This window comes from Nerophis ophidion, linkage group LG17 (assembly GCF_033978795.1).
Source record: "Nerophis ophidion isolate RoL-2023_Sa linkage group LG17, RoL_Noph_v1.0, whole genome shotgun sequence".
NCBI classification, from domain to species: Eukaryota; Metazoa; Chordata; class Actinopteri; order Syngnathiformes; family Syngnathidae; genus Nerophis; species Nerophis ophidion.
Window position 1 is genome coordinate 39,693,078 of NC_084627.1, and position 26,729 is coordinate 39,719,806.

General features: G+C 38.4%; 1 protein-coding gene across 1 annotated transcript in view; it reads left to right on the forward strand.

The window, feature by feature from the left end:
- Positions 1-26,729, forward strand: part of npr2 (natriuretic peptide receptor 2) — a 201,132-nt gene that overhangs the window by 154,899 nt on the left and 19,504 nt on the right. Inside the window, exons 16-17 of the mRNA XM_061876922.1 lie at positions 17,535-17,681; positions 22,165-22,288. Coding sequence (XP_061732906.1) covers positions 17,535-17,681; positions 22,165-22,288 — 271 coding nt within the window. The remainder of the gene's footprint in view (positions 1-17,534; positions 17,682-22,164; positions 22,289-26,729) is intronic.

The window sequence follows — 26,729 nt, forward strand, 5'->3', positions numbered from 1 at the left end:
TTGGCATACCTTCAAGTACCCCCAGGGGTACGAGTACCCCCATTTGAGAACCACTGCTCTAGTCGACCCTATCTGGATTACCAAGCCTGGCCTGATATTTTTTACCCTTTAAAGCCTTTCATGTGACCCTAATGCAGTGGTTCTCAAATGGGGGTACGCGTACTCCTGGTGCTATTTGAAGGTATGCCAAGGGGTACGTGAAATTTTTTTCAAATATTCTAAAAATAGAACCAATTCAAAAATCCTTTATAAATATATTTATTGAATAATACTTCAACAAAATATGAATGTAAGTTCATAAACTGTGAAAAGAAATGCAACAAAGCAATATTCAGTGTTGACAGCTAGATTTTTTGTGGACATGTTCCATAAATATTGATGTTGAAGATGTATTATTATTTATTATTTATTATTATTTATTTAGAATGAAGTTCATGAATCCAGATGAATCTCTATTACAATCCCCAAAGAGGGCACTTTAAGTTGATGATTACTTCTATGTGTAGAAATCTTTAATCATAATTTAATCACTTATTTCTTTTTTATTTAGCCTTTATTTAACCAAGTAAAATCCCATTGAGATCAAAGTTCTCTTTTCCAAGGGAGACCTGGCCCAGAGGGGAGCAGCAAGGTTACATTAAAAACAGTAAACAACACATAAAACATCACATTTACAACATTAAAACTTGCTCATATAACACTTGTGCATACAGACAAGGTAGACAGCAATCCTTTCACAGAAGCTTTAAACTCATTTAATGTAACAAGAGTTGGAAGTTGAATATTCAATTGTAGGTCATTCCAAGCTTTTGGTCCTCAAAACCTAAATGCTTTCTTGTCCAGTTCAATTCTTACTGTGGGGATGACAAATTGAAGAACAACTTGTTTATTTTTCAACAACTTTTTAGTTATCTTTATATCTTTTTTCCCAAATAGTTCAAGAAAGTCCACTATAAATGAGCAATATTTTGCACTGTTATACATTTTACTGAATCAGAAAATGATGACATAGTGCTGTATTTTACCTCTTTATCTCTTTTTTTCAACCGAAAATGCTTTGCTCTGATTAGGGGGTACTTAAATTAAAAACATGTTCACAGGGGGTACATCACTGAAAAAAGGTTGAGAACCACTGCCCTAATGTGACCGTTCCTAAACTTGTTCCACCCGTCAAAACGCAAGATGAACAGCTTTGCTTTTTTCCGAGTGACCTGCACTAGAGAGCTCTGTGTGATTGATAAGCTCCGAGTCAGTCAAGGGTGCTCTTGACAGTGCACACTTCCTGCACATGTGCACGGCACCCCTTCTTTACACTATTCAATTTTCACAAGTACATTTATGTTGTTAGCGTGACATGACGGATGTCATGTTATATGTGGCTCACAAACTTGAAAGGCACAGCAACAAGAGCAACAATGCTTTGTTTACCCCTACAGACTTGAAAATATACTCACCTAGTCCAGGTTATGCTGCATAACTCATATGGCAACAAACATGTTGACCTATGTCAGACTTTTACTACAAACCCCGTTTCCATATGAGTTGGGAAATTGTGTTAGATGTAAATATAAACGGAATACAATGATTTGCAAATCTTTTTCAACCCATATTCAGTTGAATATGCTACGAAGACAACATATTTGATGTTCAAACTGATAAACATTTTATTTTGTTGCAAGTAATCATTAACTTTAGAATTTGATGCCAACAACACGTGACAAGGAGTTGGGAAAGGTGGCAATAAATACTGATCAAGTTGAGGAATGCTCATCAAACACTTATTAGGAACACCCCACAGGTGTGCAGGCTAATTGGGAACAGGTGGGTGCCATGATTGGGTATAAAAACAGCTTCCCGAAAAATGCTCAGTCTTTCACAAGAAAGGATGGGGCGAGGTACACCCCTTTGTCCACAACTGCGTGAGCAAATAGTCAAACAGTTTAAGAACAACGTTTCTCAAAGTGCAATTGCATCATCTACGGTCCATAACATCATCAAATGGTTCAGAGAATCTGGAGAGATCCCTCCACTTAAGCGGCATGGCCAGAAACCAACATTGAATGACAGTGACCTTCGATCCCTCAGAGGGTACTGTATCAAAAACCGACATCAATATCTAAAGGATATCACCACATGGGCTTAGTTGGGCTCAGGAACACTTCACAAAATCAATCAATCAATCAATGTTTACTTATATAGCCCTAAATCACTAGTGTCTCAAAGGGCTGCACAAACCACAACACAAACCACTACGACATCCTCGGTAGGCCCACATAAGGGCAAGGAAAACTCACACCCAGTGGGACGTCGGTGATAATGATGACTATGAGAACCTTGGAGAGGAGGAAAGCAATGGATGTCGAGCGGGTCTAACATGATAAAAAACATTTTCACTAAATACAGTTCTTCGCTACATCTGTAAGTGCAAGTTAAAGCTCTACTATGCAAAGTGAATGCCATTTATCAACAACATCCAGAAACGCCGCCGGCTTCTCTGGGCCCGAGATCATCTAAGATGGACTGATGCAAAGTGCAAAAGTGTTCTGTGGTCTGACGAGTCCACATTTCAAATAGTTTTTGAAAATATTCGACATTGTGTCATCCCGACCAAAGGCGAAGTGAACCATCCAGACTGTTATCGACGCAAAATTCAAAAGCCAGCATCTGTGATGGTATGAGGGTGCATTAGTGCCCAAGGCATGGGTAACTTACACATCTGTGAAGGCAACATTAATGCTGAAAGGTACATACAGGTTTTGGAACAACATATGTTGCCATCTTAGCGCTGTCTTATTTCAGCAAGACAATGCCAAGCCACATTCAGCACCTGTTAGAACAGGCTTCATAAAAAAAAGGTGCGAGAACTTTCCTGGCCCGCCTGCAGTCCAGACCTGTCTCCCATCGAAAATGTGTGGCGCATTATGAAGCATAAAATACAACAGTGGAGACTGTTGAACGACTGAAGCTCTACATAAAGCAAGAATGGGAAAGAACTCCACTTTCAAAGCTTCAACAATTAATTTCCTCGGTTCCCAAATGTTTATTGAGTGTTGTTAAAAGACAAGGTGATGTAACACAGTGGTGAACATGCCCTTTCCCAACTACTTTGGCACGTGTTGCAGCCATGAAATTCTAAGTTAACTATTATTTGCAAAAAAAATAAAGTTTATGAGTTTGAAAATCAAATATCTTGTCTTTGTAGCATATTCAACTGAATATGGGTTGAAAATCATTTGCAAATAACTGTATTCCGTTTATATTTACATCTAACACAATTTCCCAACTCATATGGAATCGGGGTTTGTATGTTGAACTCCGTCCGACTTGTACTACTTACTTAGTCCTGCAGCAAGTATGTTGAACTATGTAAACCAGAACGCACTCAAGGCGTCGCCACCAAACTGCACCGTTTACTGCATCTGATTGGTTCATTAGTTCTATCTCCATCTGGATCTACATCTGCTTAATAATTGGCTTTAAACACTCTGTGTTATGTTTTCCAGAAACAATGTAAGTCTTATGTGGGAAACTTAGCAAGAGTTATTTTAATACCAAGAAGCTGATACATTACCTTGTTTTGGCGCAAAAAGGATTCTAATTCATACCTGTGGGAAAAAAATCTTTATTTCCATAAAAGTGCTACTTTTTTTATCATAATTATGTTATTTCTGTAAAATTATGACTTTTTATCCTAATTATACAACTTTATTCTACAAAACCCAAAACCTGTGAAGTTGGCACGTTGTGTAAATGGTAAATAAAACCAAAATACAATGATTTGCAAATCCTTTTCAACCTATATTCAATTGAATAGAATGTAAAGACAACATACTTAAAAGTTTTGAACTGAGAAACACTTTTGGAGTTTGATGCCTGCAACATGTTTCAAAAAAGCTGGAACAAGTGGCAAAAAAGACTGAGAAAGTTGAGGAATGCTCATCAAACACTTATTTGGAACTTCCCACAGGTGATCAGGCTAATTGGGAACAGGTGGGTGCCATGATTGGGTATAAAAGCAGCTTCCATGAAATGCTCAGTCATTCACAAACAAGGATGGGGCGAGGGTCACCATTTTGTGAACAAATGCGTGAGCAAATTGATGAACATTTTAAGAACAACATTTCTCAACGAGCTGTTGCAAGGAATTTAGGGTTTTCACCATGTACGGTCTGTAATATCATCAAAAGGTTAAGAGAATCTGAAGAAATCACTGCACGTAAGCGGCAAGCCCGTGACTTTCAATCCCTGAGGCGGTGCTGCATAAAAAAGCGACATCACTGTGTAAAGGATATAACCGCATGGGCTCAGGAACAGTTCAGAAAACCACTTTCAGCAACTAGTTTGTCGCTACATCCGTAAGTACAAGTTAAAACTCTACTATGCAAAGCGAAAGCCATTTATCAACAACACCCAGAAACGCAGCTGGCTTCACTGGGCCCGAGCTCATCTAAGATGGACTGATGCAAAGTGGAAAAGTGATCTGTGGTCTGACGAGTCCACATTTCAAATTTTGGGGGGAAACTAAGTACGTTGTGTCCTCCAGACCTTAGAGGAAAAGAACCATCCAGACTGTTACAGGCACAAAGTTCAAAAGCCAGCATCTGTGATGGTATGAGGGTGTATTAGTGCCCAAGGCATGCGTAACTTACACATCTGTGAAGGCACCATTAATACTGAAAGGTTTTGCCATCCAAACAACTTCTTTTTCATGGACGCCCCTGCTTATTTCAGCAGGACAATGACAAGCCACATTCTGCACGTGTTACAACAGCGTGGCTTCATAGTAAAAGAGTGCGGGTACTAGACTGGCCTGTCTGTAGTCCAGACCTGTCCCCCATTGAAAATGGGTGCCACAATATGAAGCCTAAAATACCACAACGAAGACCCCAGACTATTGAACAACTCAAGCTGTACATCAAGCAGGAATGGGAAAGAATTCTACCTGAAAAACTTAAAAAATTGGTCTCCTCAGTTCCCAAACATTTACTGAATGTTGTTAAAAGGAAAGGCCATGTAACGCAGTGGTAAAAATGCCCCTGTGCCAACTTTTTTGCAATGTGTTGCTGCCGTCAAATTCAAAGTGAATGATTATTTGCTAAAACAAAAACAAAAAAATCAATTTTCTCAGTTCGAACATTAAATATCCCGTCTTTGCACTCTATTTAATTAAATATATTGAAAAGGATTTGCAAATCATTGTATTCTGTTTTTATTTACGATTTACACCACTGTGATGAGGCGGCGACTTGTCTAGTGTGTACACCGCCTTCCGCCCGATTGTCGCTGAGATAGGCTCCAACGCCTCCCGCGACCCCGAAGGGAATAAGCGGTAGAAAATGGATGGATGGGTTATACTCACTGCAGACTTTATGAGAGCCAACAAACATAATAAAATGTCACTCACTGTACAACGTCTGCTGTCATTAGGATGCCAACTGCTAAAATGGTTATATATTCCATTTTAGATGAGTCATAATCCTCACAAAGTAACGTGGCGGGGAGGGTGACCAAGCGTCTTTTTGTGTTGTTCTCACCATTTTCAAGTCCTAAATGGCTGTCAAATATCTACTCAGACTTCTTCTTCAGCCCAGGTGATTTATGATCTACAATAAATGTATAGGGAGCAGGGAAGCGAGGAAGCAGCAGACCACTCGATGATGTAAACATAGAGACACACTGTGGGGATCACAGTGCCGCTATTAATAGTTTTTCTGCGTTAGCACTTATAATAACAATATCACTAATAGAATTGGTTAGAATTTAACTCACGATATGTAAATGGAGTTTTGTTGGCGCTTTTTGAATGTTTTTTTATTGGATTTTATGGGCGAAATAGAGGACCTCCATTGTTTTCCATCCATCCATTTTCTACCGCTTATTCCCTTTCGGGGTTGCGGGGGGCGCTGGCGCCTATCTCAGCTACAATCGGGCGGAAGGCGGGGTACACCCTGGACAAGTCGCCACCTCATCGCAGGGCCAACACAGATAGACAGACAACATTCACACTCACATTCACACACTAGGGCCAATTTAGTGTTGCCAATCAACCTATCCCCAGGTGCATGTCTTTGGAGGTGGGAGGAAGCCGGAGTACCCGGAGGGAACCAACGCATTCACGGGGAGAACATGCAAACTCCACACAGAAAGATCCCGAGCCTAGATTTGAACCCAGGACTGCAGGACCTTCGTATTGTGAGGCAGACGCACTAACCCCTCTTCCACCGTGAAGCCCCCTCCCTTGTTTTATTAATGTTAATTCAATATTTAGAATGCATCTTTCATAATATTTGTGAACGATAGGCAAAATTAAAAAAAAAAGTGCAATTCCTTTTAAAAGAAGAATGTCAATCGTTGTTCGTGTTCTTTGGTCCTTCACCTTTTATCTGAGGAAGAGGCTAAGCACAGCCGGCTTCTGATAATCCTGCAGTTAGAGCCGACCGATCATGGCGGATGGTTGTCATGGAGATATGTCACCCGCTGACAAGCATTTTCAAGCGGGTATTCCTAATTGTTAGTTAATGGTGGATTTATTTTTATGCTTGTGAATAGGGCTGGGCAATATGGCCTTTTATCCCGATATTTTTCGGCCATGTCACGATACACGATATATATCTTGATATTTTGCCTTAGCCTTGAATGAACACTTGATGCATATAATCACAGCAGTATGATGATTCTATGTGTCTACATTAAAAGGTTCTTCTTCATACTGCATTAATATATGCTCATTTTAAACATTCATGCAGAGAGGGAAATCACAACTAAGTCATTTGATCAAAAGTGTATTTATTAAACAGTTATTAAGCAGTAAGACAAACATTCATGTCATTTCCAAAACAGAAAGTGCAAGATTGTCAGAGACATTTTTAAACAAGCTATGAGTGCACTTTTGTGCATGATGTCACTAAGATGACATATGAAAACAACACTAAATTGACGTGCACTTTTGGTACAGAACGCCATTACAATAGTTTAAAACAAACAAAGCGCACTTTTGTGCATGATGTCACACAAGATATTTCTATAAGTGTCGTATAAAAATGAGCTGCATAATAGGAAATCAAATAGTGTATGTCCTTCGCTATGTGGTAGGTTCCTGCAGACGTTATCTCCTTTTGTTGTTGACTATTGTTTAAAAACGGTGTCGATCTGGAAATAGTTGCCTCTGCCCCCCACCCCCACACCTCAACCCCGCCCCCACAACCCCTGCCCACCTCAACCTCCTCATGAGCATGTCCCAAACTCCAAGCTGCTCTTTTAATGCATGTTAAAAAAAATAATGCACTTTGTGACTTCAATAATAAATATGGAAGTGCCGTGTTGGGATTTTTTTTCCATAACTTGAGTTGATTTATTTTGGAAAACCTGGTCACATTTTTACTTTTTCAAATTGAGTATATACACGCTGAGAAGGATGCACCCGCCGAATTGAGACACTGCTATTATCTGGCGTTCTGTTTCGCAGTATTTTACAAAACCAACTGTTCCCACCCATTAGTCCCTGCTGATGTGTATTTGTGATCTGCAAAAGTCCCAAAAGTGTGCGCGCTTCCGCCATTATTGTCTGAGATTACGCTGTGGTCTATAGGCTCCTTCTTTTCCTCTATCCTGGTTGTGGGACATTCATCCTCCGCAGTTGTCATTTATAATACAAAACCAGTGAAGTGAAGCCACGCTGTTGTAATGCGTGGCTTGGTATTGTCTTGCTGAAATACGCAGGGGCGTCCATGATAACCTTGCTTGGATAGCAACATATGTTGCTCGCAAACCTGTACGTACCTTCAGCATTAATGGTGCCTTCACAGATGTGTAAGTTACCCATGCCTTGGGCACTAATACACCCCCATACCATCACAGATGCCGGCTTTTGAAGTTTGCGCCTATAGCAATCCGGATGGTTCTTTTCTTCTTTGTTCCGGAAGACAGTACGTCCATAGTTTCCAAAAACAATTCGAAATGTGGACTCGTCAGACCTCGGAACACTTTTCCACTTCGCATCAGTCCATTTTAGATGAGCTCGGCTGCGTTTCTGGGTGTTGTTGATAAATGGCTTTCGCTTTGCATAGTAGAGTTTTAACTTGTACAAACCCCGTTTCCATATGAATTGTGAAATTGTGTTAGATGTAATTATAAATGGAATACAATTATTTGCAAATCCTTTTCAACCCATATTCAGTTGAATTCACTACAAAGACAAGATATTTGATGTTCAAACTCATAAACTTTATTTTTTTTTTGCAAATAATAATTAACTTAGAATTTCATGGCTGCAACACGTGCCAAAGTAGTTAGGAATGGGCATGTTCACCACTGTGTTACATCACCTTTTCTTTTAACAACACTCAATAAACGTTTGGGAACTGAGGAAACTAATTGTTGAAGCTTTGAAAGTGGAATTCTTTCCCATTCTTGTTTTATGTAGAGCTTCAGTCGTTCAACAGTCCGGGGTCTCTGCTGTCGTATTTTACGCTTCATAATGCGCCACACACTTTCAATGGGAGATAGGTCTGGACTGCAGGCGTGCCAGGAAAGTACCCGCACTCTTTTTTTACGAAGCCACGCTGTTGTAACACTTGCTGAATGTGGCTTGCTGAAATAAGCAGGGGCATCCATGAAAAAGACGGCGCTTAGATGGCAGCATATGTTGTTCCAAAACCTGTATGTACCTTTCAGCATTAATGGTGCCTTCACAGATGTGTAAGTTACCCATGCCTTGGGCACTAATACACCCCCATACCATCACAGATGCTTGCTTTTGAACTTTGCGCCTATAGCAATCCGGATAGTTCTTTTCCTCTTTTTCCGGAGGACACAACATCCATAGTTTCCAAAAACAATTTGAAATATGGACTCGTCAGACCACAGAACACTTTTCCACTTTGCATCAGTCCATTTTAGATGAGCTCGGGACCAGTGAAGCCGGCTGCGTTTTTGGGTGTTGTTGATAAATGGCTTTGGCTTTGCATAGTAGAGTTTTAACTTGTACTTACAGATATAGCAACCAACTGTAGTTACTGACAGTGGTTTTCTGAAGTGTTCCTGAGCCCATGTGGTGATATCCTTGACACACTGATGTCGTTTTTTTAATGCAGTACCGCCTGAGGGATCGGAAGTCACGGTCTTGCCGCTTACGTGCATTGATTTCTCCGGATTCTCTCAACCTTTTGATGATATTACGGAGCGTAGATGGTGAAATCCCGAAATTCCTTCCAATAGCTGGTTGAGAAATGTTTCTCTTAAATTGTTGGATAATTTGCTCACACATTTGTTCACAAAGTGAACTCCTTTAAGGCCTACAATCCGGTGCACCTTATATAGGAAAACAGATCAAAAATAGACCATTCACCGGCAGCGCGCATTTTAATCCGGTGCGCCCTATGGTCCGGAAAATACGGTAACTACACGATTAAATGAATGATGATACAAATGCAGCTGCTAAATTGTGTAATAGATTTCATTCAGCGTGTTAATGGTCCTGTGAGTGTGTGTATGTGTGTGTGTGTGTTTGTGTGTGCGTGTGTGTGTGATGTCTCACAGTGTTGTTCTTTACACTTAAAGCAAATGTGGGCGGGTGTAAGATGTCGGGCGCACAAGAAACATGGAAGGAAGCCCGGTGTTGATACTTAAAGCCGCCAATGTGGCGTCGGTGACTCACGGTCTTGCTTCATCTGAGTTGATGCCTGGAAATGTACTCTACTGACTCGACTTCACTGTGCGTGTGTGTGTGTATGTGTGTGTGTGTGTGTGTGTGTGTGTGTGTGTGTGTGTGTGTGTGTGTGTGTGTGTGTGTGAGCGATCATATGAAAACAGACATCTCTTCAGACACACATTACATAATATACATGTATTATATGGTTGATAAAAAAAAACGATCTCAAAGATGTTCCACTGTAGGCGGATTTGTGTTCATGAGGGGGAAAATAAAAAATATGTTAAGCGATTGTTGTGTGATAGGGAAAGTAGCTTGGGGGGTTTGTTCATTCTCATGCAAACATTCCCCTACATGAATCACAAACTTGTATTTCTTTCATTCATTTTGGAGGCTTAGTTACCGTATTTTGGGGGATTTTTTTTGGATCCTGCCTACTAGAGATGCGCGGATAGGCAATTATATCATCCGCATCCGCATCACCAAAGTCGTCATCCACCCGCCGTCCACCCGAACCAACATTTTATCCGGACCATACCCGCCGGCTGAAATACATCAGAGGTTGTCCGCCTTTACCACTCACAGAGCTATTTAAACCTGTTTCACAGAGTAATGAAGACAATTGGAGCCGCTAACGTTCCCGTGACTATCCAATAGCGTTCATCCTGATTACAAGAATATGGGCGTGCTGTGAAGCCATTGCCTTAGACACCTTCAACAACATGTACGAACCGATTGTTGGTCCGGCAACATGTTGTGTGCAGCTTCCGCAATCACACGTTCAAGATTGAAAGGCGTACTGGGTAATACAGAGTACACTGATGGTTGTGATATAAACAACTTTAACATTTACTAATATATGCGCCCCGCTGTGAAGTCCCACAATACAAGATTGACAAACACATTTCGGGAGAACATCCTCACAGTAACACAACACAAACGCAACACAACAAATACCCATAATCCTTTGTATCCGTGACACTTCCTGAATATATTTTACACCCCCGCACCCCCAACCCCGCCCACCTTACCGACGGACGGGGGGGGGGGGGGGGGGGGGGGGGGTGTAAAATATATTCAGGAAGTGTCACGGATACAAAGGATTATGGGTATTTGTTGTGTTACGTTTATGTTGTGTTACCGTGAGGATGTTCTCCCGAAATGTGTTTGTCGTTCTTAATTGGTGTGGCTTCACAGCGTGGCTCATGTTACTAAGAGTGTTACAATTCTTTATATCACAACCATTAGTGTACTCTGTGTCACCCAGCATGCCTTGCAGTCGTGTTTTTGTTGCCGCGGAAGCCACACACAGCATGATGCTGGACTGACAAGCAGATCGTACACGTTGTAGTAGGCGACAAAGCCAATGGCTTCACAGCACACCCTAATACTTATTATCTGGGTGACTACCGGCAATCATTCAGGAGAATAATAGCGTCTTATTGTCTTCTTCGCTTTATGACACGGGTCTTAAATGGTTCTTTGAATGGTAAAGGATACCGATCACAGAACTGTGCATGTCAAATATTTCCGGATGGTTCAACCGCCACCCGCCCGAATCTAATTAAAATCTATTTTTTCGTCATGTCAACCGCCCGACTCCGCGGATGAGACCGCAAACCGCGCATCTCTACTGCCTAGATGGTGGAGTTGAAACTCCAACAGGCTCCTTCAGCTTCGTTCCCACAGTGTTCGATTCAAGAACTCCTTCATTCCGCACTTCATCCAGCTGTATAATCACTCGCCATACAGCAATGGATGATATCTGTGAGGGCGTGGACTGTGGCGTGGTTTGTTTTCCCGTGGTGTAAAGCGATTGGAACGGACATTGCGTAAAGTTAAGAAAATCTTTTAATTTTAACTCAAAGAGTACAAACAAAACAAAGGGTATACACAAAAAGGAAGTACAAATTTGGCTATGAAAACAAAAAAACTTGCACTAAGGCAAAACTATGGGCATGAAACAAAAACTTGCCTTATGGCATGAATAACGCAAAACTTACTTGGAACGAGAAAGGAACATGGATCATCAGCATGGATTACAAGGGTGTTTCGAGGGTGAGTAGAAGGTGATAGAGGGTGATGTCGCCAGGCAGACTGCCTGGCAACTACAGGCTTAAATAGTGCTGTGGTGATTGAAAACAGGTGCGTGAGTTCAAATGAATCAGGTGCGTGAGTCGTGAGGACAGGTGAACTGATTGGTCGGCATGGTGAAAAAACAAACAAGAGTGTCCGATGAATCCAAAACAAAACAGAACGTGACCACTAACCATGACAATATCTGTCTATTACCTGACACCTGTCACATATACAGCTGTCACATATACTGTAATATTGTGTATGGTAATTGTTATATATTGTATATACCAGGGGTAGGAAACCTATGGCTCGCGAGCCAGATGTGGCTCTTTTGATGACTGCACCTGGCTCTCGGATAAATCTTAGCTGACATTGCTTAATATGATAAGTAATGACTAATTCCACTTGTAATAAGTGTTAAAAATAATGTTCAAAACCTAAAACATTCTCATGCATTTTTAATCCATCCATCCGTTTACTACCGCACCTGTTCAAGAAGTTGCGTTAAGAAGTTATTTATTCATTATTGGTTAGTGTGGGGCTTGTCCTACTGGGGGTTCTTCAGGGGTTCTAAGTACCTCAGTTGCTTTCCAGCAATTGTATTTTTGTCTTTCGTTCTCGCTCGCGCTCTGGCTCCAGCCCCAACCCCGTCTCTCCTCCTGGCTGCTGCTTATAACAGAGCGACAGGTGATTAGATAACAAGGCTCAGGTGGGCCATCTACGCAGCTCTCGCTGATTTCGAGGCCGGTCCTGGCACACCCCAGTTCGCTGCAGGCCGGCGGGCCACACCCCCTTCATAGTTAGCTTCAGAATAACAATGTTATTATAAAGAATAAGAGACCTATTATACTGTACAAATGTTGGTCTTACTTAAAAATGCACGTGTTTAGTTGTGTTCTGTGTTAAAAAAAAAAATGATATGGCTCTTACGGAAATACATTTTAAAATATTTGGATTTTTGGCTATTTCAGCCAAAAAGGTTCCCGACCCCTGGTATATACGATATAGACGTAATATATGATATTATATCTTATATATTTACATAATATTATGTAAATATTACGTACATATGTTATATTTTACATCGCTATATTTAGTCTATTTATACCTGCATTGTCCATTCCATTCTTACACTTTCCATCATTGTAACTGAGCTACTGTGTGGAACAATTTCCCTTGTGGATTATTAAAGTTTGTCTAAATCTATTATAAGTCGCTCCGGCCGAAAATGCATAATAAAGAAGGAAAAAAAATACATATATAAGTCGCACTGGAGTATATGTCGCATTTTTGGGGGAAATTTATTCGATAAAATCCAACACCAAGAATCAACATTTGAAAGGCAATTTAAAATAAATAAAGAATAGTGAACAACAGGCTGAATAAGTGTACGTTATATGACGCATAAATTACCAACTGAGAAGGTCAACTTTATTATAAGAAAAGTGAAGAGTTTGGGAACAACAGCAACTCAGCCACCAAGTGGTAGGCCACGTAAACTGACAGAGGAGGGGTCAGTGGATGCTGAAGCTCTGCACGGTCAGTTGCTACAAAGCTCCAAACTTCATGTGACCTTCCAATTAGCCCATGTTCAGTACGCAGAGAGCTTCATGGAATGGGTTTCCATGGCCGATCAGCTGCATCTAAGCCATACGTCACCAAGTCCAATGCAAACCGTGGGATGCAGAAAATAAAAGCACGTTACCACTGGACTCTGGAGTGATGAATCACGCTTTTCCATCTGGCAATCTGATGGACGAGTCTGGGTTCGGAGGTTACTAAGAGAACGCTACATTTCGGACTGCATTGTGCAGAGTGTGAAATTTGGTGGAGGAGGAATTATGGTGTGAGGTTGTTTTTCAGGAGTTGGGTTGGCCCTGTTATGTTTAACAGAAGGGAGATGACGGCTCAGACACCAGGGGACTATAATGTTCAATAATTTATTATATATCTAGTCAATATATATAATAATAATAAACAATACTAACTAATAAACTAAACTAAGGAAATGGAGTGTGCGAGAAAACCCAGGAGTGTGTACGTGTGAGGCTATGTGTAAGGCAGGGGTGTCCAAAGTGCGGCCCGGGGGCCATTTGCGGCCCGCAGGTAATTTTTTTGCGGCCCCACGGCACATTTTGAAAATACAATTGAAAAATTTTTTAAACGTAAAAAGTGATATAAAAGATCAAACAGGTGAAATGTAACAAGAAAATGTTGCAATGTTTACTCTAATAACACAAAGCTGCCATGCAGGCTGTTTCTTTCTTTAAAAAATAATAATGAATCATAATCAATGTCATTATGAATTATTGACCTATTCAAGGCTCCAATTACATCACATTAAATTTTCCACTTTGAGATATTTTTTGGGGGAAAATGTTGCATATTTTGTGTTTGCCGTATAAAAAACTGAGCTGTTTTTTTTTAAAGAAGGACCTAACATGAACAAACAAAAAACATAAACAACAATAAAACTCATGATTGACGGATAAATCTGAAGTTGATCTCGAGATTATTGTGTTAAAAGTAAACAGTAAAAAAAATGTATAATTTATTTTTTAACACTTTGATGAGTAGGACACTTTTGGATCCCCAATAATTTGTGTGACTTATTTTTTAATGTCATTGCTCAAAAATGATAATGAATTAAAATCAATGGTGTTATTAGTTATTGACTTTTTTTAAGGTTCTAATTATTATATAATCTCAAATATTGCACTTGAAAAAAATATCAGGTGAAAATATTGCATATTTTGTGTTTTTTTCCATCAAAAAACAGGGTTTTCTTTGACAAAAAGAGCATACAACTTAAATCTTTAAAATCATTATACTGACAGATAAACCTAATGTTGATCTGGAGATTTAAAACTTGAATAATAATAAAACTAAAGTATACTGAATAATGACACATTTTTTATATTTTTTTTGATCAAAACCCTTTGGGGGTCCCCGGGATCAAACCTGAGTGGAGGCCTGAATGTATATTGGTTATACATATATTGTATTGGTTTTTAAAATAGAAAAATGTCAAAATGGCCACCGCTTGCTTTGATTTTTCAGTGTGTGGCCCTAGGTGGAAAAAGTTTGGACATCCCTGGTGTAAGGTTAACTGAAATGTGTGTTACCAAGTGTTGTCAAGAGCGAAGGAACAAAGCAGTCCTAGGGGCAGGCAGATGATCCAGGGCAGGAGAGAACAGACTAGGTCCGTGTCCAGGCAAGGGTCGGGGATCGAGGAAGGCAGTCCAAAACACCGGGGAAACAACGGGAGATCTCGAAGGGGAAGACTCGGGAAGACACTGCAGGAGAGTAACACAGACGTCAGAAACATGCAGGGAAAAACGCAGAGAGAGAGCATAAGCCTTCCGGTACACACAGAGGTAACTAAGTTCCTGCCTAGATCCTTGGGTCCACTAGACCTTTATCCAGCTCGCCGTCAACAGGCCCGGTTGTGCAGATTGCCAATTGTCTGCAGTTGTATCGCTGCGTGGCCGTGCTGCGCTCAACGTGAGCGGGGGGGGCTGAGCAATCAGCCATACGAGGAACTGTGACACTCAGTTGCAGGAGGGAAGCGGGTTTGAGTCCGCGCCGTGACAGGCCCCCTTAGTTCTAGTGAAAGGAACTTTGAATGCTCCAGGATAACAAAACATTTTGGACAATTCTATTGGGATGGCACTTCAAGTTCATATGTGAGTAAAAGCAGGGGGCCTAATACTTTTGGCAATATAGTGTATTTCCAAGGTGGAATGCTTGCACAACATAGCTCTTGAAAGTTGATTGTAGTTTTTTGCAGCGTTTCCCACAGAAGGAAGGGCCGTGGCCAGAGGTGTGGTGGGGGCTTGGCTAGGGTGGTGACAAATTACATAATTGTATAATTTACATAATTAGCTGTAACAAATATTAATTTTAAAGCTAATATATATATAAATATATATATATATATAAAATGTATAGACAATCATGTGTTATTAGTTTTATTATCCATCCATCCATCCATCCATTTCCTACCGCTTGTCCCTGTCTCGGGGGTATGAATATCAACATATGTATTTTTTGTATTTGTATTGTTAAATTATGTTGTTTTGCTGCATTTTTTAATTGTTGCTGCTTATTTTATCACGACAATGTAACACAAGCTGCACTTAATACACCTGTGATTTATATATGTTTATTATGTTATTATACAAACCCCAAAACCAGTGAAGTTGGCAAGTAAATAAAAACAGAATGTAATGATTTGCAAATCCTTTTCAACCTATATTCAATTGAATAGACTGCAAAGACAAGATACTTAACGTTCGAACTGGAAAACTTTGTTATTTTTCGCAAATATTAGCTCATTTTGGAATTTGATGCCAGCAACATGTTTCATTATCTGGCGTTTTATTTTGCAATATTATGGAAAAGCAACATTTCTTACCTTCTGGTACCTGCTGATCTGTATTTAGGATCTGTATAAGTCCTGAAAAATTGTGTGAATCCGCCTTTGTAGCCCATGTCTACACCGAAGTCAATAAGCTTCCTTTTTTTCTCTATCTTCTTGTTATGGGACATTCGTCCTTCGGTGTTGCCATTTCTAATATAAAGTAGTGTAAAGTTCTTACTTATATCTGTCAGTAAACTCGCCATGAAAGAGCTAAAACATATTGGTGTAGTGAGTTTACATTATTCACCCAAGGAATTTAGTTATAAGAGAGTTACATTGGGACATTTTTTCACGGCCTTGTTGTTGTTTACGAACGAGGAGAAGCTGCTCCGTTATTGATTGAAGTAAAGTCTGAATGTCATTAAAACAGTTACCTCCATCTTTTCACAATTCTTCTACTCCCGTCCTTGCACGCTACACCATTTTTTTAACGTAATTTTTTATGTAGATTTTACAGGTTATATATCTTTTATTATCAAATGTGATGAATATTTACTGGACCGCAATGGAAACAAGCCTTTTCGTTTTTTTTTTGTGCCATCCACTTGCCTTTTTAAAGCCTTACATGGATTCAATTCTTTAAGATGTCAATAAACTTCTCAATCAATCCATCAATCAAACCGCTACAACAAAGGTGACGGGGAGAAGACGCTGCCGAAGGTTAGCCACGTAAATAAAACCGCCCACAAAACGGCGCATCCGGAAGCGACTGTCAGAAAGCGGCTTGAAGATGATCTGTAGAACATAATTTATGCAACATTTTGACCAAAGAACCACCATTACATTTTATGTAGACCACAAGATAGTGTTTTCAATTTAGAAAAAAAAAAATATATATATATATATAAACAGTATTTATGACTCCTTTAATAACCTCTAAAGGCTTAGTGGCCACATGTGTGGACAGCACCTTATGGCTCTTATTTCCAAAATTGTGTACACTACTGAATTGGGGTTTTATGGCCGCTTATGTGGACACTTATACTGCCATCTGATGGTGTCAGAAGAGTATAACATGCAATGGAATTTGGGGGGAAAAAAGTGTAAAAATTAAAATGTGCATGTCACTACACATGAAGTACACATTTGTGTACTTATGGACTTGGCACATCATATTAAAAGATGATTTTTAGTTTTTATTCCAATTAGGGTCCAATAAACCCAAATAGCAAAGAGAAATAAAAAAAAAAGCATGTAAACAAACAGCTTGGGCCTTAAGAGGTTAATGCGCCCTATATCCGGTGCGCCTTATATATGAAAAAAGATTGAAAATAGACCATTTATTGGCAGTGCGCTTTATAATCCAGTGCGCCCTGTAGTCTGAAAAATACGGTTCTTCTACTTCAGTTTTGGTGTAATCCGTTCCCGTCTCATTTCCTGCAGAGAGGGCAGCACCAGCATCTTGAACAACCTACTGTCCAGGATGGAGCAGTACGCCAACAACCTGGAGAACCTGGTGGAGGAGCGAACACAAGCCTACCTGGAGGAAAAAAGAAAAGCTGAAAATCTCCTCTATCAAATTCTACCGCAGTAAGAAGATATGAAAACACTTCTTCTTCTCCTTCACTGCCAAGGCTGCATTTACAATGAACAACTTTATGTCCAATTCGGGGTTTAATGGCACTGTAAAATACACAAGCCACATGTCCACGAGCAATAACCACTACCATAGTATCACAGTGATTTAATTAAATGATAGAATGCATGCATTCAAATGCATCAATACAAATACATACACGCACCGGACTGCAATTAAATCATTTAAAATCATCAACGATAATATTTTTTTCTATCTTAAAGTTACTTTGAAAATACCGTCCATTGATGAGCTGAACAACTGGATCAGAATCAGAAGTACTTTATTAATCCCCGAGGGGATATTGATATTTTCAGATTAACACAGTTGTCCAATTTACTGACAGATTTGAAGAAGTTAATCATGTTTGTTGGCTGCACTTTGTTATTGTTTTTTTTTAAATCGACAGCAACATTTAGGCTGCAAATTAATTAATTTATAAAATCCAAACGTAAATGTATTTTGTATTAAAATTTTTGTGTAGGTTTTTTAAAAATAACTTTAAAAAAAAGCCCCAATATTTGGACAGAAATGCAATTTTATTGTCAAAATCTTATACACAAACATTTTCTAAATGTGTTATAGCAGTGATTCTCAAGCTTTTTTCAACAATGCCACCTCAAAAAACACTCTAAGTACCACCATAATGACCGACATTAAAATACAGTAGCATAATTGGCCTAAGTATTCATTAAAAAAAAAGGCAGAGGTTTTATTAAACAAGTATATATTTAATGTTTTTGGTCCTTGTAACATTACACACAGTTTGAACAGTAACACTGTGTTTGAATATCCATCCATCCATCCATTTTCTACCGCTTGTCCCTTTTTGGGTCGCATAAGAAAATAAAATACTGTACTTTAATTAAGTGATTCTTTGGTGTACCACTAGATCAGGGGTCGGCAACCCAAAATGTTATATATTTCGAAATAGCAAAAAAAAAAAGTAAAACTTTATGTAAGTGTTATAATGAAGGCAACACATGATGTAATTGTCTATATTGGCCTAATATCAAAATGATTACGTGTCGCAAATCTTCGTTGACAGAAATGTTGAAATGTAATATTTATTCTACACATTTCTACAACATTGGAAAACATTACTAAAACGGAGGATTTTTGTAGGGTGTGATAATTACTGGCTTAGAATGACCATAGGTAGAGATGTGTGTCCAAGTTGAAGAAAATGGAAACTGCAAATAAAATTAAGTCAGATATACCTAAAACACGAGGCATAATGATGCAATATGTACATACAGCTAGCATAAATAGCATTTTAGCATCGATTAGCTTGCAGTCATGCAGTGACCAGATATGCCTGTTTAGCACTCCACATAAGTCAATAACACCTACAAAGCTCACCTTTGTGCATTCACGCACAGCATAAAACGTTTGGTGTACAAATAGAGGCGAAGAAGGAGTGGCATAAAACAGGTCTTACTGTGGCATCGTCAAGGAAAGTTGTACATGTAAACAAACTACGGTGCGTTCAAAGACTTCGGAAATCAGTAGGACAAAAATGGCGCGCGCCAAATACTTTAATCATTGAAGCATGTTTAATATAAACGGTGGGATTTCTAACAATGAGGAAGGTTTGTGTCATGTTTGTCCTCCTACAGAAAATATACTAAAACACAACATTTTTCCCCCATCTGTTTTCATTTTCTTACATTTTTGAAAAAGCAAATATATATATATATATATATATATATATATATATATATATATATATATATATATATATATATATATATATATATATATATATATTATATATACATATATATATATATATATATATATATATATCAACATATATTATACATATATGTGTGTGTGTGTAGGAATATATATATATAAATATATATATATATATATATATAAATGTTTTTCCTCCTACAGAAAATATGTTAAAACACAATTTTTCCCCCCATCTTTTTCCATTTTCATACATTTTTGAAAAAGCAAATGTATATATATATATACATCTATGTGTGTATATATATATATATATATATATATATATATATATATATATATATATATATATATATGTATACATATATATATATATATATATATATATATATATATATATATATATATATATATATGTATATATATATACACATATATATTTGTATATGTATGTATATACATCTATGTGTATATATATATATATATAAACATATTTATATATATATGTATGTTTATATTTACATATATATTTATAAATAAATATATTTATATGTATATGTATGTATATGTATATATATATACATATATGTAATATATACAGTATATACTTACATACATACATACATACATGTATGTTTGTGCAGCCCTTTGAAGATTTTTTGATTAAAATCTATATAAGTAAACTTTGATTGATTGATAGACTTAACTAGATTAATACAACCCTAAAATACAACAACACAATATACAAAAAAAAAAACATTAGTTTTTGGTCTGATTTTTCATTTTTGCTGACTGGTGATTTTTATTATGTTTTAAGAAATCTGAAATGAAAATAAAAACATTTCTTATGTCTAGTCATAGCTTTTCAACATGAAAAAAAACCCACTTTTTTTCAGGGTTTTCTTTTGTGTCATATTTCAAAATCAAATAAAAATAAACAATGCTTTTGTTTTTGTTTTTTAATTTCCATTTATATACAAAAAATGACCAAAACATGCACAGATACATGCCCTGCAGCATGAACATTAGCCTCATTCAACTCCAATATGAATTGTGCTAAATCCTGACATTAGTGAAAGACCTCAAACCCGTCTCAACTCCTCATTTCGACTTTTCCCTGTGGGCCAGCTCAGCGCAGACGAAAGGGAACAGAAAACACCGACAGGCCAACCATTAATGAAGTTGAAGAAAAGAGCAGATCAAGTAGACTTATAGGAGCCTGAGAAACAAGTCCTATCCTTCTTTCAATCTTTATTCCTTATTCTAACCTAATCCACAAAGCATCCAGAGAGAAAATACTTTTTTGTTCCCTGTTAATCATCTTCTCCCTCATAGCCTGCTTTTGTTCCATTGATAAGAGCAGCAGAATTACAGTCGTGGTCAAAAGTTTACATACACTTGTAAAGAACATAATGTCATGGCTGTCTTGAGTTTCTAATAATTCTTACAACTCTTATTATTTTGTGATAGAGTGATAAGAGCACATACTTGTTGGTCACAAAAAAACATTCATGAAGTTTGGTTCTTTTATGAATTTATTATGGGTCTACTGAAAATGTGACCAAATCTTCCGCTTATCCGAGGCCGGGTCGCGGGGGCAGTAGCCTAAGCAGGGATTCCCAGACTTCCCTCTCCCCAACCACTTCGTCCAGCTCCTCCCGGGGGGATCCCGAGGCGTTCCCAGGCCAGCCGGGAGACATAGTCTTCCCAACGTGTCCTGGGTCTTCCCCGTGGCCTCCTACCGTTTGGACGTGACCAAATCTGCTGGGTCAAAAGTATACATACAGCAACGTTAACATTTGGTTACATGTCCCTTGGCAGGTTTCACTGCAATAAGGCGATTTTGGTAGCCATCCACAAGCTTTTGGTTGAATTTTTTGACCACTTTTGACAAAATTGGTGCAGATCAGCTAAATGTGTTGGTTTTCTGACATGGACTTGTTTCTTCAGCATTGTCCACACTTTGGAAAAAACATTCCAAAATCTTAATTCTAGCCTGATTTAGCCATTCCTTTACCACTTTTGACTTGTGTTGCGGGTCATTGTCCTGCTGGAACACCCAACTGAGCCCAAGACACAACCAACGGGCTGATGATTTTTAAGTTGTCCTGAAGAATTTGGAGGTAATCCTCCTTTTTTATTGTCCCATTTACTCTCAGTAAAGCACCAGTTCCATTGGTAGCGAAACAGGCCCAGAGCATAATACTACCACCACCATGCTTGACGGTAGGTTTGGTGTTCTTGGGATTAAAGGCCTTGCCTTTTCTCCTCCAAACATATTGCTGGGTATTGTGGCCATTGGGTGTGAGTTTTTCCTTGCCCTTATGTGGGCTCTACCGAGGATGTTGTTGTGGTTTGTGCAGCCCTTTGAGACACTTGTGATTTAGGGCTATATAAATAAACATTGATTGATTGAAACAACTCCATTTTTGTTTCATCTGACATCACATGGACAAAGATAAGACCTTCTGGAGGAAAGTTCTGTGGTCTGTGTTTTTTTGTGACCAACAAGTATGTGCTCCAATCACTCTATCACCAAAAAAAATAAGATTTGTAGAAATGATTAGAAATTCAAGACAGCCATGACATTATGTTCTTTACAAGTGTATGTAAACTTTTGGTCACGACTGTACTTCCATAGTTACCAATTTTGTTGAATTATTTCTGTATTTTTACTGTTCCTGCCAGCCTTCTTCATCGCTGACGACTTCAACTTGTTTTCTCTCTCTGTTTACAAAGTTCAGTAGCCGAGCAGCTGAAGCGAGGAGAGACGGTGCAGGCAGAAGCTTTCGACAGTGTCACCATTTACTTCAGCGACATTGTCGGCTTCACGTCCCTGTCGGCGGAAAGTACACCTCTGCAGGTAAACTGCTAATGATTTACCACATGCAAATAATTTACAAAATATTTCTTGAAACGTGCCTTTGTCTTGAGAGCTACTTACCGCATTTTTCGGAGTATAAGTCGCTCCGGAGTATAAGTCGCACCTGCCGAAAATGCATGATAAAGAAGGGTAAAAAACATATATAAGTCGCATTTTGGGGGGAAATTTATTGATAAAACCCAACACCAAGAATAGACATTTGAAAGGCAATTTAAAATAAATAAAGAATAGTGACCAACAGGCTGAATAAGTGTACGTTATATGAGGCATAAACAGAGGTGGGTAGAGTAGCCAGAAATTGTACTCAAGTAAGAGTACTGTTACTTTAGAGATTTATTACTCAAGTAAAAGTAAGGAGTAGTCACCCGAATATTTACTTGAGTAAAAGTAAAAAGTATGTTGTGAAAAAAACTACTCAAGTACTGAGTAACTAATGAGTAACTTGATTGTTTAATGATTACGGCAACAAATAATGCACAAAAACATAAAAACAGCAATGAGCATATTCAGAGCCAGGAATATCTCTTAACCAACTAAAACAATGATATATATTAAATAATAGTACATTAAAATAAGGGACATTGAGCCACAATAAATTAACACCACCATAGGCTCAGTAGCCATTCATTGATTGATTGAAACTTTTATTAGTAGATTGCACAGTACAGTACATATTCCGTACAATTGACCACTAAATGGAAACACCCCAATAAGTTTTTCAACATTTATCAATTACTTAAAAAAATGACCAAGTCGAGGTGATCTACCACATATATACATATACATATACACACATATCATATACATACACACATACATCATATATATGTATATATATATGTATATATATATACATATACATACATACATTTACATATACAGTACATAATTTATATTTATTTATTTTGCCGTTTCTGTCGACATGTTAAAGGTGTTTTAATAAATATACATGCATGTTTAACACATAGATTCCTATCTTTCATGAAGACAAGAATATAAGTTGGTATATTACCTGATTCTGATGACTTGCATTGATTGGAATCAGACAGTATAGTGCTGATAAGGTCCACGTTTTCAAATGGAGGAGAAAAAAAGTTCCTCTTTTCCGTCTAATACCACATGAAAGTCGTTGGTTTTTGGCATCTTATTTGTCCAGCTTCCATATTCGTTTTTTTACACTTTACAATAAATACATTGGCGGCAAACTCTGGAATTTGCTAGCTTGTTTGCGCTGGCTTTCGGAGACTCTTATTTTGTTAGCGCAGGCGCGATGGAGCGGCGCTTTTATTGTGAAGACAGGAACTGTGCGATCAGTCTTTAGGCTTTTGACGGGAAGTACGGTTGAAATAAAAAGTGTCTTTTTTCCTTTACACTTTTGATTGATTGATTGAAACTTTTATTAGTAGATTGCACAGTACAGTACATATTTCGAACAATTGACCACTAAATGGTAACACCCCAATAAGTTTTTCAACTTGTTTAAGTCGGGTCATGTGACCACCTGGCTCTGTTTGATTGGTCAAACATCACCAGTGACTGCATGTGATTGGTGAAACGCAGGCATGCGTAGATTCTACTTTGAAAAACCAAAACAAACATTAACAGATCGGTAAAAAAAAAAGTAGCGAGCTGAATGTACATGAATGGAGCGGAGTAAAAGTAGCGTTTCTTCTCTATAAATATACTCAAGTAAAAGTAAAAGTATGTTGCATAAAAACTACTCGTAGAAGTACAATTTATCCCAAAAGTTACTCAAGTAAATGTAACGGAGTAAATGTAGCGCGTTACTACCCACCTTTGCGCATAAATAACCAACGGAGAAGGTGCCTGCTATGTTAACGTAACATATTATGATAAGATTCATTCAAATAACTATAACATATAGGACAGTGTTTTTCAACCTTTTTTGAGCCAAGGCACATTTTTTGCGTTGAAAAAAATCCGGAGGCACACCACCAGCAGAAATCATTAAAAAACAAAACTCAGTTGACAGTAATAAGTCGTTGTCGCAATTGTTGGATATGACTTTAAAGCATAACCAAGCATGCATCATTATAGCTCTTGTCTCTAAGTAGGTGTACTGTCACCACCTGTCACATCACACCCTGACTTATTTTGACTTGTCTGTTTTCATGTGTGTAGTGTTTTACTTCTTGTCTTGCGCTCCTATTTTGGTGGCTTTTTCTCTTTTTTTGGTATTTTCCTGTCACAGTTAAATGTCTTCCATTGAGCAATATTTCCTGCATCTACTTTGTTTTAGCAATCAAGAATATTTTATTGTTTTTATCCTGCTTTGTGGGGACATTGTTGATTGTCATGTCATGTTCGGATGTACATTGTGGACGCCGTCTTTGCTCCACAGTAAGTCTTTGCTGTCGTCCAGCATTCTGTTTTTCTTTACTTTGTAGCCAGTTCAGTCTTAGTTTCGTTCTTCATAGCCTTCCGTAAGCTTCAATGCATTTTTTTAGGGGCACTCACCTTTTGTTTATTTTTGGTTCAAACATAAGACACCTTTTTACCTCCACACTGCCTCCCGCTGTTTCCGACATCTACAAAGCAATTATCTATCTGCTGCCACCTACTGATATGGAAGAGTATAACACGGTTACTCTCCCGAGCTCTAGACAGCACCGACACTCAACAACAATACATCATTTGCAGACTATAATTACTGGTTTGCAAAAAAATATCCATCCATCCATTTTCTACCGCTTATTCCCTTTCGGAGTCGCGGGGGGCGCTGGCGCCTATCTCAGCTACAATCGGGCGGAAGGCAGGGTACACCCTGGACAAGTCGCCACCTCATCGCAGGGCCTGCAAAAAAATATTTTAACCCAAATAGGAGAAATTAGATCATCTCCCACGGCACACCAGACTGCGTCTCACGCCACACTAGTGTGCCACGGCACAGTGGTTGAAAAACACTGATATAGAATATGCTATATGTTTTCCAAACAATCTGTCACTCTTAATTGATAAATCCGATTAAATCTTATAGGTTTAGTCTCCTACATGAATGAGCTAAATAATATTATTTCATATTTTACGGTGATGTGTTAATAATTTCACACATAAGTCGCACCCCGGCCAAACTATGAAAAAAACTGCGACTTATAGTCCGAAAAATACGGTACTTATTTTTACTTATCATATTAATTTTAGTATAAATCATCATATATTTTAGATATCTAATTTGAAAATGTTAAAAGGTTTCCCCTACATAGAAAAAGCTTGTTTAAAAATTCTGCAACATCCCAAGGATTATAGTTGAATAAGGCTTGTTTTCAAAATAAAATACTTAAAGTTCAAGTTAAAGTACCACTGATAGTCACACACACACACACACACATACACACACACACACACACACACACACTAAGTATGGTGAAATTTGTCCTCTGCATTTGACCCATCCCCTTGATCCATCCCCTGGGAGGTGAGGGGAGCAGTGAGCAGCAGCGTTGGCCGCGCTCGGGAATCATTTTGGTGTTTTAACCCCAAATTCCAACTATTGATGCTGAGTGCCAAGCAGGGAGGTAATGGATCCCATTTTTATAGTCTTTGGTATGACTCAGCCGGGGTTTGAACTCACGATTTACGGCTCTCAGGGCGGACACTCTAACCCAGGCGTGTCCAAAATGCGGCCCGAGGGCCATTTGTGGCCCCTAGCTAATTTGTTAATGGCCCCCGGCCCATTCTAAAAAATACTATAATAAAAATTTAAAACATAAAAGAGTGTAATAAAAGAGTAAACAGTGACATGTAACAAGAAAAAGTTGCAGTGTTGACACTAATAACACAAAGCTGCCATGCGGACTGTTATTGACCTGCTGAAGGCTTTCAATTACTTCACTGGAACAATTTCACTTTCAAATATCTTGGAGGGATAATATTGCATATTTTGTGCGAAACAACGTTTTCTTTCACAAAAAAGGCATCAAACAAACAAAAATAGTATGACAAAAATTATAAAATCTTATAATCAATCAATCAATGTTTATTTATACAGCCAGAAATCACTAGTGTCTCAAAGGGCTGCAGAAACCACAACACAAACCACAACAACATCCTCGCTAGAGCCCACATAGCAAGGAAAAACTCACCCATGTGGGACGTCGGTGACAGTGACAATGATGACTATGAGAAACCTTGGAGAGGACTGCATATGTGGGCAACCCCCCCCCCCCTCCCCATCAAGAGATCTACAGACTTAAGCGTTAAAACACTTATTCTTTTTTTATTGTTATGAATTTTTGACTTATTTAGAGTTCCAACTACTTCACGTCAAATATTTCAATTTTAAATGTTTTGGGGGAAAATGTTGCATAGTTTGTGTGTTTGCCATATAAATAAGGGGTTTGACATAAAGGCTACAAACATTAAAAAAAAAAATTAATACAATTTTTTATAATGACAGACA